The 12,248-nt window shown below is 62.6% G+C and overlaps 3 protein-coding genes across 3 annotated transcripts; 1 reads left to right on the forward strand and 2 right to left on the reverse strand.

Moving 5' to 3' along the window:
* Nucleotides 1–2,435: 2,435 nt before the first annotated feature.
* PLICBS_006974 (uncharacterized protein) lies at nt 2,436–3,734 on the reverse strand (the record flags this gene model as incomplete). Its single annotated transcript, XM_018320363.1, has 2 exons — nt 2,436–2,933; nt 3,003–3,734. The coding sequence occupies 2 exons, from the start codon at nt 3,732–3,734 to the stop codon at nt 2,436–2,438; spliced, it is 1,230 nt and encodes a 409-aa protein (XP_018180260.1).
* A 2,049-nt stretch (nt 3,735–5,783) lies between these two features.
* PLICBS_006975 (nitrogen permease regulator 3) lies at nt 5,784–8,056 on the forward strand (the record flags this gene model as incomplete). The annotated part of the gene is made up of 3 exons (XM_018320364.2): nt 5,784–6,570; nt 6,628–7,024; nt 7,099–8,056. The coding sequence occupies 3 exons, from the start codon at nt 5,784–5,786 to the stop codon at nt 8,054–8,056; spliced, it is 2,142 nt and encodes a 713-aa protein (XP_018180261.1).
* A 913-nt stretch (nt 8,057–8,969) lies between these two features.
* Nucleotides 8,970–10,586, reverse strand: PLICBS_006976 (uncharacterized protein; the record flags this gene model as incomplete). Its single annotated transcript, XM_018320365.1, has 1 exon — nt 8,970–10,586. The coding sequence occupies one exon, from the start codon at nt 10,584–10,586 to the stop codon at nt 8,970–8,972; it is 1,617 nt and encodes a 538-aa protein (XP_018180262.1).
* Nucleotides 10,587–12,248: the final 1,662 nt, after the last annotated feature.

The following is a 12,248-nucleotide window of genomic DNA, read 5'->3' on the forward strand; positions in this document are numbered from 1 at the left end:
GCCGCCGGGATGGGGATGTGACGGGAATGATGGGGATTGGGGGAGCGAGGAGGGGGATCCATGGGATGGTGGATGAGCAGCGGAGGAGCAGGAGGAACACAGCCGGAGGCCCAGGCAGGCATCCAAGGCAGGGCAGGGCAGCAGTTCTGCCGGCCGAAGGGCGCTGGAGCCTGAATAATAGGTAATCGCTGCCGTGGCCGTCATCACCGAGTCTCGAAGCTGCTCTTGCCTGGACTCTCGCGCTCTGTCCTTGCTTCCCTGGGTAGGCGCGTTGCATGTCCCGTCCGCAGCTTCCTTGCCTTGCTTGCCCTGCCAGTTCCGCTCCGCGACGGCCGCCATCCATGGACTTTTTTTTTTCTGGCTTCCATCTGGTTGAGCTTCCATGACACTGTGGTGGGGCACCCGTCGCCGGCTGTGATTAGCCAAGTGGGACAGGGAGCTCGGCAGGTACAGGCAGTTGGCGCGTTTCAGGTTTCTTCCGCACTGTATGACTTGCGCTGAACAACCGATGCATGCACAGTTTGCGAGTCGCCAGCCACCAGCACGGCCGCTTGTAGCCCGCTCTCGGGGCGCAGGTCGTGCCCTAACAGGTTCCCGGGGGGCCCCGGCAGGGAACCAAGGGAAGGGAATGGATGGAAGGGACGGAAGGTGGTACGTGGGTTGGAAGCTCGAGCCCTCTCTGCATCTCGTCTCGTCTTGTCTTGTCTCGTCTTGTCGTCGTCCATCTTGGCCCGTTGCCATGCCTTCCTTGCCCTCCCCGGGCACCCATGCTCGTGGCCCAGGCCATGCGATTGCCATGCCATGCCATGCCATGCCATGCCTTGCCTTGCCTTGCCTTGCCTTTGCCTTGCCATACCCCATGTCCGTGCCCGCGCCCGCGCCCGTGCCCGTGCCCTTGGCCCGACCGACCCCATGCCATGCCTACATGACTACATACTACACACGGTACCCCGTACATGCCGGATGAGCTCATGCTCCTCGCCCGCCTGCTCGCACAACCACTGCGAGCCGAAGCCTGCATCGCGAAGCCACAACGTGCTGGCCCCTCGCCCCAATCAGCGTCAGCTACCTCCCGCCTCCTCAGCCTGAGCCCTGCCTGAGCCCTGCTGCTGCCCACGCAACGCGGCCCGTCGTGCGCCGTCAGAGTGATGTTGCTGGCTGGCTGGGCTGGGCTGGGCTGGTTGGCGTGCTCACGCTGCCTCAGCTCCTGCCAGCCCGCCGCCGCGGCCGTCGGTGCTTCATACCTTAGGAGCACTCGTGTACCAAGCGCCGGGTACTCCGTATACCGCGCCGGACCTTGCCCGTCCGCATATGCCTGCCTTCCTGCCTGCCTCTCTCTCTGCTCCTCCACCCGCGCGCCGAGGCAGACCATCCATCCTCGCCCAGAGACCAGAGCGCCGCTCTCTCTCGACCTGCGCCCTCCTGCGCGCGCGCGCGTCCTTCGTTTGCGCCATTCCCACACGTCTCCCAGCTGGGCCGCCATGACGCTGCCCTCGAGCCAACCCGGCGAGACCTCATGCCAGGCGCTGCGTCACCTGTCACACCATCGCATGGTGACGCCGTCCACTCATTTCCTCCAACCGGCCCGCGCCTGTTGGTCTCTGCGATGGCGGGGTGACCGCCGCTGTCCTTTCCTCGTAGAAGTATGTAGACGACACCGTACAGAGGGAGTCTTGGGGCGGGCATTGAGTCGCGTCCCTCCCAGCCGAGGCGGACCGCCATACGTCCAAGACAAGACAGTCATGCATGCATCAAGTGTATATAGCATAGCACAAACCTTCCTGCGTCTTGTACGTCGCTGGCTGATGGTGTGGCAACTGCCCAACTGGACAGTCGACGCCAGCCTCGTCCATCTTCCGGGCGAACCCAACCCCCCCCCCCCCCCTCCGAGAACCCGGCGCCCGACCGGGGGGTCTCGCATGCGCTGGCTCCTGCAATCATAGTCTGCTCGTAGCGTGCAAGCAAGTCAAGAGCTGACAAGGGAAGAGCAGAGAGAGTCAGCCGTGGCTTATGAATTGTCTTCTGTATTAAGTTGCTTTGCTGTCGTACGAGGAATAATGGTCCCGCCGCGAACCAGCACACAGTAAGTACCAGGCGTGTTATACCCAAATAGCGCTATGTTGAATGGCTGCCACGTCTTCTGGCCCATTCCCCGATCTAGTCTTGCGGTTGAACGGTCGTTTGGTCCCGTCTCGTTGTACCGAGAGCGCTCGTAGCTGCTGGTCGCCCGTTTGGAGCATTGCCGGCGAGTGCTGCTCCGCAATCGGGCACAGGCCACGGTCTTGCGCCGCCGGCAAGCGCGCTGCGTCTCGAGCTTGTTCTTTGGTCCGCGGAATTATAAGCTGAGCGGCATGGCGATTCTGCATGCTAGCGTCGGACGTAGTGGTGGTGATGAAGCGCCCCCCAAGCCTCCCCCTGTCCTCGCTTTGCCTCCTTCATTCGCGGCTCGACCACGTCTTCTCCCGCAGGGGCATCTCCTTGCCCGACGCCTCGCGGCTGCCATCCACCTCGGCCTTGTACGCCCAATACTCGCCCAGCCGCTCCTCAGCGTAATTGGCATAGTCAAAGTCAATGTGCGAAATGGTGGCCTGAATCAGTGACCAGATGCCCCAGTAGAAGCCCGGGACGCCGCGGAACTCATCAACCTCGTCCATGAGCTTCCGTGTCTCCTCCTCCTCATCCATGGCGGTGCCGGACAGCTTAGCATACGACTTGATGTACTCGCGGATAAAGGCGAGTCGCTGAGACTGGGTGGGGACGGCGGAGTAGTCACAGTCGTAGCCGGCCCATTCCGCGAAGTGGTTCGCGACGTCAAAGGCCACGGGTGAGGGGGTGCCATATTCGTAGTCGATGAAGCTCACCGTCGTGGCAGCATTACCCTGGCGGTGAATGATGACGTTGGCGCTGAGGAGATCACAGTGAGCAAACACCAACTATGAGGCAACATCCCGTTAGCGACTGATATACTTGGCACGCGCGCAGGAGATGCAGCGCTGTCTTACCCCATTATCGCCCAGACCGGGACGCTGGCTCAGCTTCTGAATCATGTCTCCGAGCTCACTCTGCAGACGGTCGCGGCGCTCTCTCTGTTGTTCCGTGTCGGTCGGGAGAGCGAGGATCCACTTCTGCATGGTCGTCCAGACGTTGGGGAACGGCTTGCCTGGAGCGGCATTGATAATCTTGGCACGGTCGGCATCGCCATTAGCGGCTCCGGTGCTAGAATTGTCAGATTTGACGCCCGAGCCCGGTAGGCACGGGACGGTCGCGTGCCACTGGGCGAGCCTTCTCGCCACAGCGGACAGGATGTCGGGATCGGCCAGGTCCTTGGGCTGTGCGACGGCACCGGGGATGAAGCGGTAAAGCATGCCGTTTGCGAAGCGGGCCAGCAGCTCGGGAGCGAGGTTGTAGCGCATAAGCAGCTCGTGATTAGCCGCCTCGCGCTCGCGGTCAATAAGCACGTCGGTGCCGTTGCCGTAGGCACGCAGCAGGACGGCATCGCGATCCATGTCAGCCTTGGACTGTCCGGGGCGACGGTTGACCGCCTTTAGCAGCGTGTTGGTGATGCCATCGGTGAAGCGGACAAAGTCGATATGAGCCTCGTCGGCAGCCCAGTGAGGCATGAGAGTGAGAATGAGCTTTAGGGCTGAGCGGCGCGAGTCGGTGTTGTCGTACGTCTGGGGGATGAAGCGCACGTGTCCATGCTCGCCGTTAGCGATGGCGGCGGCGGGCGACATTTTGGCGGCGTTGTAGGGGTTTGTGAGAGGGAGTGAGATGGGTTGAGAGTAGAACTGGAGGTCGGCGCGAGAAGAATGATTCACGAATTGATCATTTCCTGATGAGATGGCGCGTAGAAGTTGGTTGAGGCGGGCGACGGGCGCGATCGACGAGGTGGCGCGTGTCACAGGGCTGCGGACGACACCGTTTACTGGCGACCAGAGCGTTTACCCAGGAGCCGAGGCGACGGTAGAGATGACGGTTGACGTTGGAGACAAGCACACGACCTGTTGCCGTTCCAAGCAGTAGTCAATGAGGGGGGAGTTGGCAAGTTTCGCGGGCGACGAAGGGGGATGAAGGGAGTGGGTGGGCCAGTCAAACGAGGCAGAGAGGCCATGTGAAAGCCGCCGTGGCCACTGTTTGGCAGGAGAAAGGAGCGACCCTGGAAGGGGGGTGTGGGCATTCGCCTCTCGCTCGGCCACTGCTGGCCGCACTTGGGACACGAGCCGTACCGCTCTGCGCCGTACGGAAGATGCCACCTGGTTTTTTTTTCGTTGGGTTCGTTTGCAAATTACGGGCCCGGCTGCAGCTGCGAAAGGCTGCGAGGCTTCTTCTTATTAGCTGCCATTACTGTCCCGGTCTTTTTGTCCGCCGCCGGGGGGCCAGGGCAATGAGATGTCCGGTTCGCTCGCGGCTCCCAAAGGGGGGGATCGAGAGGGGCAAGACGCGGGCCACAGCCAGTTGGTGCTCGACAACTTTTGCGTCGCTCAGCGCTGGAGCTGGAAATTGACCGGGGCAGAGGGGGGGCTGTGAGTGAGCGTCGTCGCCCTGGCGGCACGGAAAGGGGCCGCAAGGCGGGGACGATGAACCGCCAGGCACCGTGGCGTCGACTGTGGACGCCGCGACTTGGCCGCGAACAGCGCCCATTGGGACGCGAGATGGACTTGAATTTTTGGGCGGTCGAGACGCTGCAGGCCAGCCATCCACGCCCAGGGAGGCGCGCTAGCCCAACCTCGGCAAGGCCTGCCAGACTGGCGCCGAAGTCCTCTGAATACGGGCGGCCAGCCATGGAGTGGTAAGTTGGGTTGTTACGAGGAACTCGGGGCAACCGTACCGACTCGAAGGTACCTACCTTATGTACCTACCTACCTACTCTCTGCCCACGGAATGCCCCTCCGCGTCCCGCGTTGCAGCCATGGATCACATCCGTCGCCGCACAGGCACAGGCGCAGGCGCAGGCACGAATCGAACCCGGCACGCTGTCCATGGGTACGCAAATGTGATGAGGAGCAGCCGACAGCCGAGCTTCCGTGTGCACAGATGCGCTGCGATGCGATGCGATGCGGCTGCAGCTGCGGCCGTCTTCGTCGACGGTACCCGGCGCGACAGCCGCGGGCAGACACCCAGGCTGAGATACGGGCAGGTGATGGTTGGGGGCCCGTGACTCGCCAGTGGCGTGTCTCGCGGCATCTCGGCGTGACCCCTCCAGGTGACAGTGGAGGGACGGGCATGGAACGACTCCATGGATCCTCTAGGGCTCCAACGCCCCTTCGCTGATACTGGGTCGCGCTGCCTGACTGGGCGGACATGAGGTGGATGGAACGTTTGGAACCCATCGACGTGCGGACCCCCAGCGATGCTCACAGCGCACCCGACTTGGCATCTCGCTGAGCCGCGCTGCCACCCCACTGTCAACCTCCACTGTCAGGACCCCTAATGATTCCATGCCCCGCCTAGCCGACTGTCCAGGTGGTCCCGTCCAGGCCTTGGGCCACTGTGCCAGAGCGGGTCCCCTCAGCACCGATCCGATGCGCAGCTCCTCCACCGGCTCGCCCGACACGGAGCTCAAGTCAGTCGACCTCGTCCCGACCACAAAGTGTCCCAACTCCAACCTTTGTCCGTCACCACCCCCGGCTGCCCCACCACGGCGGCACTGCCAGCTTGACCTCGGCCGCTTCTCAGCTCCGAGTCCATTCGATACCGGACCTGCCACCGGCTCCGGCCATGCCTCGCGTTCCCTAGCAGGCCGCCAGTGCCAGGCTCTCCGCGTCTGACGCCCTGCCGCGGCCATGACGTGCATCAATTCTGACAACTTCCTGGCCGTCGCCCTCGTCATCAACCGCTCGCGCGACGGCCCGGCTTTTGTGTTCCATTACCCGCCCGACGTTCAACCGCCCGTCTCCGGCGCCGCGGAGCCTGCAGAGACGCATGACACCGAGGACCTCCTTCTGGAACGCCTGTCTGTACATACGCGTAGGGAGAGCGATGTCGGCACCACCTCCGCCAAGCACCGCCATCATGACGATCACCTCATGACCGAGTCCGGCACGCAAATCGTCCCCTGGGAACATGTTGCCGGTTTCCCCATCCGCGACCTCGCCGGCATCTTGACGCCCGCCCGCCCTTACCACAAGAAGCTCTTCCAGCTATCTCTCGATCCCCTCCTGTGCATCTCCTACCCCATCCATGTGCCCGAAAATGGCAAATGGAAGAAGCCCAAGCGGGCTGACAAGGCGGGCGCTCGATCCGCCAGCTCGCGGATTGCGGACGACAACATCGCCCCCCACGAAACGGAGCCACCCCCGCCTCCTCCACCGCCGCCCGAGACGGTCACCAAGGACAAGGACGGCAAGAAGGATGACGCCGACGACGAGAAGCGCAGCTCCATGACCATGTTCAACCTCGTCTTCATCCTGAACCCTAAGAGACACGAGGTTCGGGAGCTCGTCGACAGCCTCTACAGTAACATTGTGAAGAAGGTCAACAAGGCCTACAAGTACAGCCAGCAGCATAGCGACTTCATTTGGAAGGAATCGAAGCGGATTCTCGCTGCAAAGGACAAGGCACGAGAAGACAGTCAGTCCATTTCCATCTAAGCTTCTTGATTTTATGAACTGACGTGCGTGTCCACAGAGAAGAGTATGAGCATGCTGTGGAAAGAGCTGCTTCAGACATCGTCGCTGGCAGCATCGGTCCACGACATCTACGAGGCCGTCTCGCAGAACAAAATCGCGACTCTTCACCTGGACACGGCGGCCGGCGTGCTGTCGCCCTCGGTCCAGATCCCTGCGCCATTCTACGTGTCTGATCTCCCCAATGAGCACGAGGGCGGCCAGCGCGGCCTCTGGCTCACGACGGCGAACGCCTTTCTGAGTCAGGATGCCCTGGAGGAGCCCGGCTTCCTGGATCGCAACTTTGCCCTGCTGCTAATGGATGACGAGAAGAAGATCATCTCGGAGCTTCAGGCCGACAGAGATCCGACCACCCTGTCCATGATAGAATTCGTGCGGCTTGCCAAGCCGACCATGTCGTACGTTCACACCATCGTCACCCTGCCGTCGGCTGTCTCAACCTGAACCAATGCTGACATGCCGCGCCTCGCAGCTTCTACCAAGTTGGGCAAACCAACAGCGTTCTCACCCTGGGCCAGGTTCGCAAGTACGCCCAGCACTTCATCTTCTGGCGCCGTGCCATCGCCATCCCGCCGCTCCACGCCCGCGACGTCTACGTCGTCTCCCCCAACTGCGACCTGTCCCGCCTCCCCGAGGCGTCGCAGGAGTGGCAGCGCGCCTTCCCCGTCGCCCCGCCGCTGCCCAACTTCCTTGCCGAGCTCTCCATGTGCCCCAAGCCGTACAAGACGTTCTGCTCGAGCAAGGCCCATCGCCCGCTCTACCTCCGCATGCTGGCGTGGCTCATGCGCGGCGGCTGGGTCACCCAGCTCTGCACCTTTGCCTACGTCGTGGTCTGGCCCGAGATCCTCTACGAGGTCGACTACGAGATCGAGGCCGAGGAGCTCGCCGCCGCCGCCGAGGAGACCCGGGCCCAGGACGAGGGCAACGGACCAGCGGGCCCGTCTACGCCGCCCAACGGCTCCGCCGCCTCCCCAACGGCGGAGGCTCACCCCGACGAAGGAGGCACCACGAGCTCCGCCTCGGCCGCCCGTCCGACCGCGGAACACGCCGCCGAGATGGCCCGCCTCGAGCGCATCGCCCTCAAGGCCACGCGCGATGCCGCCGACAAGGCCACGGCGCACGCGCGCAAGACGGTCCCCGTCGCCACGGCCCGCCCCTCCACCAACGACGCCCTCCACCTTGCGGGCATCACGCCGCACATCATTCTCGACGCCAAAAAGGCCACGGGCAAGGAGTCGCGCTACCTGTCCGCCATCGCGCACCGCCTGCGCGACGAAAAGGCCCGCTCCGCCTGGCAGGTCATGTGCAAGTACTTTGACGGCCACTGCGCCCTCGAGCGCATCGCCCTCCAGGAGGACATGAAGCGCAAGGAGACGTGGAACCTCCTCACCGCCATGTCCGAGTACCTGCTCTGCACGCGGCATTGGTGATGCGAGCCGCGGCAGCCCGGAAAGAGTGAGCCATGCATCTGTCACGCCATTCCCAGGGGGGGAATACACCGCCTCTGGTGACGCTCAATGCAACCAGTGCTGGCATGACGGGCGGCAAATCAAGCTGCTCCATAGTCCGGCTTCACTGAGTAGAGGCAGGCACACATACACATCGTCAACAAATGACTGTCACATCCAAAATATTTAGACGCAGTGCCATCATGAGAGTTGGGAATAATTAATGGTAGCAATCAATTAGAAAAGAGCGATACCAGCCAAAATAGTGCAGACAACACCAGCGATCGAGTGCCCAACAAGAGTCCATAGCAGCACAGTCCCAAGAAAGCCAGCGGTCATCGATCCTGTATCCCCCAACCCATCCCAGAAATCCATCTAGATCCGCCACGACGAAAGAAAGCGGCGCCAGCCACTAGCCGAAGCGCCGTCGTCAATGACCAAATCTAATCTCCAGCCATCCATCCCCCTCTCTCAGCAAAGACAGGCAGGCAGTAGCCAGCGCGCGAACCCAGAACAGAGAATAAGAAAAGAAAAAAAAAAGAGGAAAAAGCCATGCAACCCGGTAGCAAAGATATATCCGCCGCTGTATAGATGAGACCCCTTGTATATAGTAACCCCATGCCCGATGTCCATGCCCTCTCCAGTAACACGCCCCAGGAAATCAACAGGGCCACCAGTCGCCAAGCTCTAAATGACCCTCAACGCCGCCGGGCAGGGAGGGGATGTCCCGCATGCAAAAAGTCTTCTCCCAACCGATACCAGGATATAGTAGAAAATCAACAAAGACGAGCCAGGCAGGCCAGTGCTCAGAAATAGCAGGAATGAGACAGCATCGCAGTTCAAAGGGAAAATGGCAGTTGGTGTATCCTCAAATCGACACAGCAAGATAGCAAGACTAGTGAGTCATGTCCATCTCGTATTCGTCCTCCTCCTTGAAGTTGAGGGAGGCGTTGCCGCTGCCGTCGTCATCGGGGTCGTGCCAGAACTGCGCCGTGTCTCCAATATCCCCGCCCAAGGCGACATTGCCGTTATCTTCGGGCGTCAGGCCGATCGAGTCCAAGTTTGCTGCCAGGCTGTTCATAGGATCTCCTCGGTAGTCGGTGTGGTTGGGGACCCGAAGGCCAGATCCTGCGGTCCGCGAGTACGAGAAAGTGCCGCTCTCATTCCTGTTGATGGCGTCCATGAGCTCAGACTGCATGCGCCTCTCGTCCTCTGTGAGCTCGAAAGGGAAGTGGCCGCCGAGCTCGGCAATCATGTTCATCAGCTCCTCTTGCTGTTGAAGCTTGAGGTGCAGCATCCACATCAGGTCGCGGGTCCAGCTGACGGCACCGTTGAGGATGTCGCCCTTGTTGGGCCCCTTGTCCTTGTCCTCGATAGGTAATCCAGTGGTGATATTGCCGGTGTTGCCACCTGCTGCGCGGCGCGCGCCGGGGCCGGCAAGACTGGACGTGGCCTGTGTCGGACTGGAGATGCCGGCGAGTGTCGGGGAGAGCGGCGTCCCGTTCTGAATAAGCTTCCGGATCTTGTCGTCCTCGAGCCGGTGCGAAGGGACAAGCTTGCTGAGGTCTTGGATCCTCTCGTTGATGTTGTCGCGACGGCGCCGCTCGACGAGGTTGTGGGATTCGCGCCGGCGTTTCCGCTTCATCTCCTGGGTCGAGACCGCAGCACCCGGGACGCCAAGCTTGGCTGGCATGGACGTGCCCCCCTTGAGCATGACCTCATTGATGGGAACCATGCCCTGCTGCATCGGGGAAGAGAAGCCGGAGTTGTAGGACGCCGGAATGCTGCCGGTTGGCGTGTTCACCCACTGACCAGACGGGGACTTGTCGTGGCTGGCCGAATGGCGCATGGGCTGGGCGCCGAAGCCGGGAGAGTCTTGGGAGCCAATAGGAATCCCGTGCATGCTGTTGGTCTTGGGCGTCATCGGGTTGCGGTTGTTGGAGGCCTTGCGCTGCATCTGCTGCGCAGACATGCGGGCTCTGGCCTTGGCGTTGAGGTAGTTGGGATCGCTGCCGTCCGCGCCCATCTCTCCTCCGGCCAGCGGAGACCCAGAGTAGGACAGGGGCGAGTGAAGCGCGTTGCCGATGCCGTGGTTGCCCTGCATCTGCCGGAACTGCGCGTTGAACCCGGCGGCGTATGGGCTCTGGATCGGGTCGCCATCTGGCGTGTTGGAGAAGCCGTTGATGTGGTTGGGGTCGATCTGCAGACCGGATCCCCGGTGTGACTGGAAGGCACCCTGGGAGAATCCCATGTTCATGCCGGGGAAGTCCTGGCCTCCCTGGCCGTGCATGCCGCCCTGGCCATCGGAGGGGCTGGCGAGGCCGTCGAGCAGCTCATCGTCGCCGAAGACGGCGGAGCCGCTCGAAAAGCCATTGGGGGCGTTTGCGGAGCCCGAGTTGAAGTTGTTGTTGTTGGAGAAGGAGGGAGAGTAGCCACTGTTCATGGCGAGGTCGTTGGGGTCGATGTTGGCCGCGTTGGCGTTGCCAAACTGATGGAACCCGTGCTGGGCCATGACGGCAGCGTCGGGTCTTGGAGCGCCTATGCCGTGGGCGGGCTCGTGATGGGGTGGTCGTTGGGCAGAAGTTGCGGTCGGCGGTGGGAGGTTTCTGCCTTATCGCGGGTTTAGGTTCGCGCGGCTCTTGGCGCAATTCGCCGCTCGGGTTGAAGTGAGTGCGAAGAGGCTCGTCGAAGCGGTCTGCAGCAGGCAACAAGGTCAGTCCATCTGGGATCGCCAGTCGAAAGGATCAAAGCGGACGGCAGGCGGCGAAGTAGGGAGAAGGTGGATGGATGGATGGCCATGGACGGGCGGCGCGGTCGGAGGCGGCGGAGGGAAGAACGGCAGGGTGGAAGTTTCGGGGAAAGCGCAGGTGGCATCAACGGATTCCACCTGCCGCCGGCGGCGCAGGCATTACTCACCTGTGGACAGTTGGACAGATGGCAGAAAAGGAAAGCGCTGGCGGCTGCTACTTCCTGGCCATCAAAGGGCGATCAGAATAAAAAGCGCGCGTCGTCGCAATGATGGCGCTCGTCGTCGCTTGTCGTTGGTTGCAGCGCGAGGAGCGAACAGTCGCGGCGGACAGAGGGGAAGAAGGTTAGTTGGGCGAGCGAGGCGCGGGAGAGGAATGCGACGTCGGAGGGGTTTGGCCGGCGGGCGGGCGACGCAGAGGTGTGTGTGGCCGTTGACTCGCTGGCGTGTAAGACGGCAGGGCGGTGGGTGGTGGGCGACGCGAGGGCCGGGCTGGGCTGGCTGGGCTGGCGTGCGCCTGGTTAGGCGTGTTCCCGTCGTTCTTGGCCGGGCGTCCTGGGGGCCCGTTGGAGGGTCCTAACGTGCGCCTCAGGGCTGGCGGCTGCGAGGGTGGTGGTCCTAGCAAGCGGTGCGCACCGTCCAAGCGGTGACGAGCGCGGCGGCGCTGCGCTGTTGCTTGCTGGTAGAAACGGGGCCGAGCTGCGCTTCTGCGGCTGCGGAGTCGTGCTCGGTAGGCAGAGGGCTATGCAGAGGGCGCCCGGGAGTGCCGCTTGTGCGTTGGTCAATGGTTTCTTCCTGTGGCACTGCTGGGCCTTGTTAGCCGTTTGCCTCCGCTCGCGCCCTGGAACTCAACTGGCGACGGGGCCGGGAGCCAAGCAAGTGTGTCACTATGGACGGGCGGACGCGCGGGTTGGCGGACTGGACGGGAGGGGTAGGGGAGCTGGCACTGGCGATGGACGCGGATGGGAAGGGGAGGTAGGGTTACAGGAGGCACGACTAGCGCCACTGGCGGGCGGGAAGAGGGGAGAGTCTGTGTGCGTGAGAGATGCGGAGACGACGCGAGTGCGGACGAGGACGGGAGACGGGTTAAACCCACTGCCCGCGCGCGCCCGAACAAGACAAGAGGAGAGGGGGGCAGGGCAAGGCAAGACGAGGCAAGCAAGCAAGCAAAGGGAGGGAGGGAAGGCGATCTGCGTTGGCTCGCCGTTTGGCCGTGGCGGCTTTGGCGGCACGGCAAGGCAAGGCAGTGAGAGTGGGCGTGGAAGCTTCGGGACGGACTCACCAATGCGTAGACGGGCCACGTCGGCGGTGCGGCGTGTAACTCGGGGCGTGCAGTCAGTCGCACGATTGCGACGAGGCTCTGATGCCGAGGCGGATGCGAATGGGCGGCGACGGAGATGACGATGGCGATGGAGTCGCAGGCAGCGG

Source organism: Purpureocillium lilacinum (genome assembly GCF_023168085.1).
Source record: "Purpureocillium lilacinum CBS 284.36 DNA, scaffold_5, whole genome shotgun sequence".
Lineage (NCBI taxonomy): Eukaryota > Fungi > Ascomycota > Sordariomycetes > Hypocreales > Ophiocordycipitaceae > Purpureocillium > Purpureocillium lilacinum.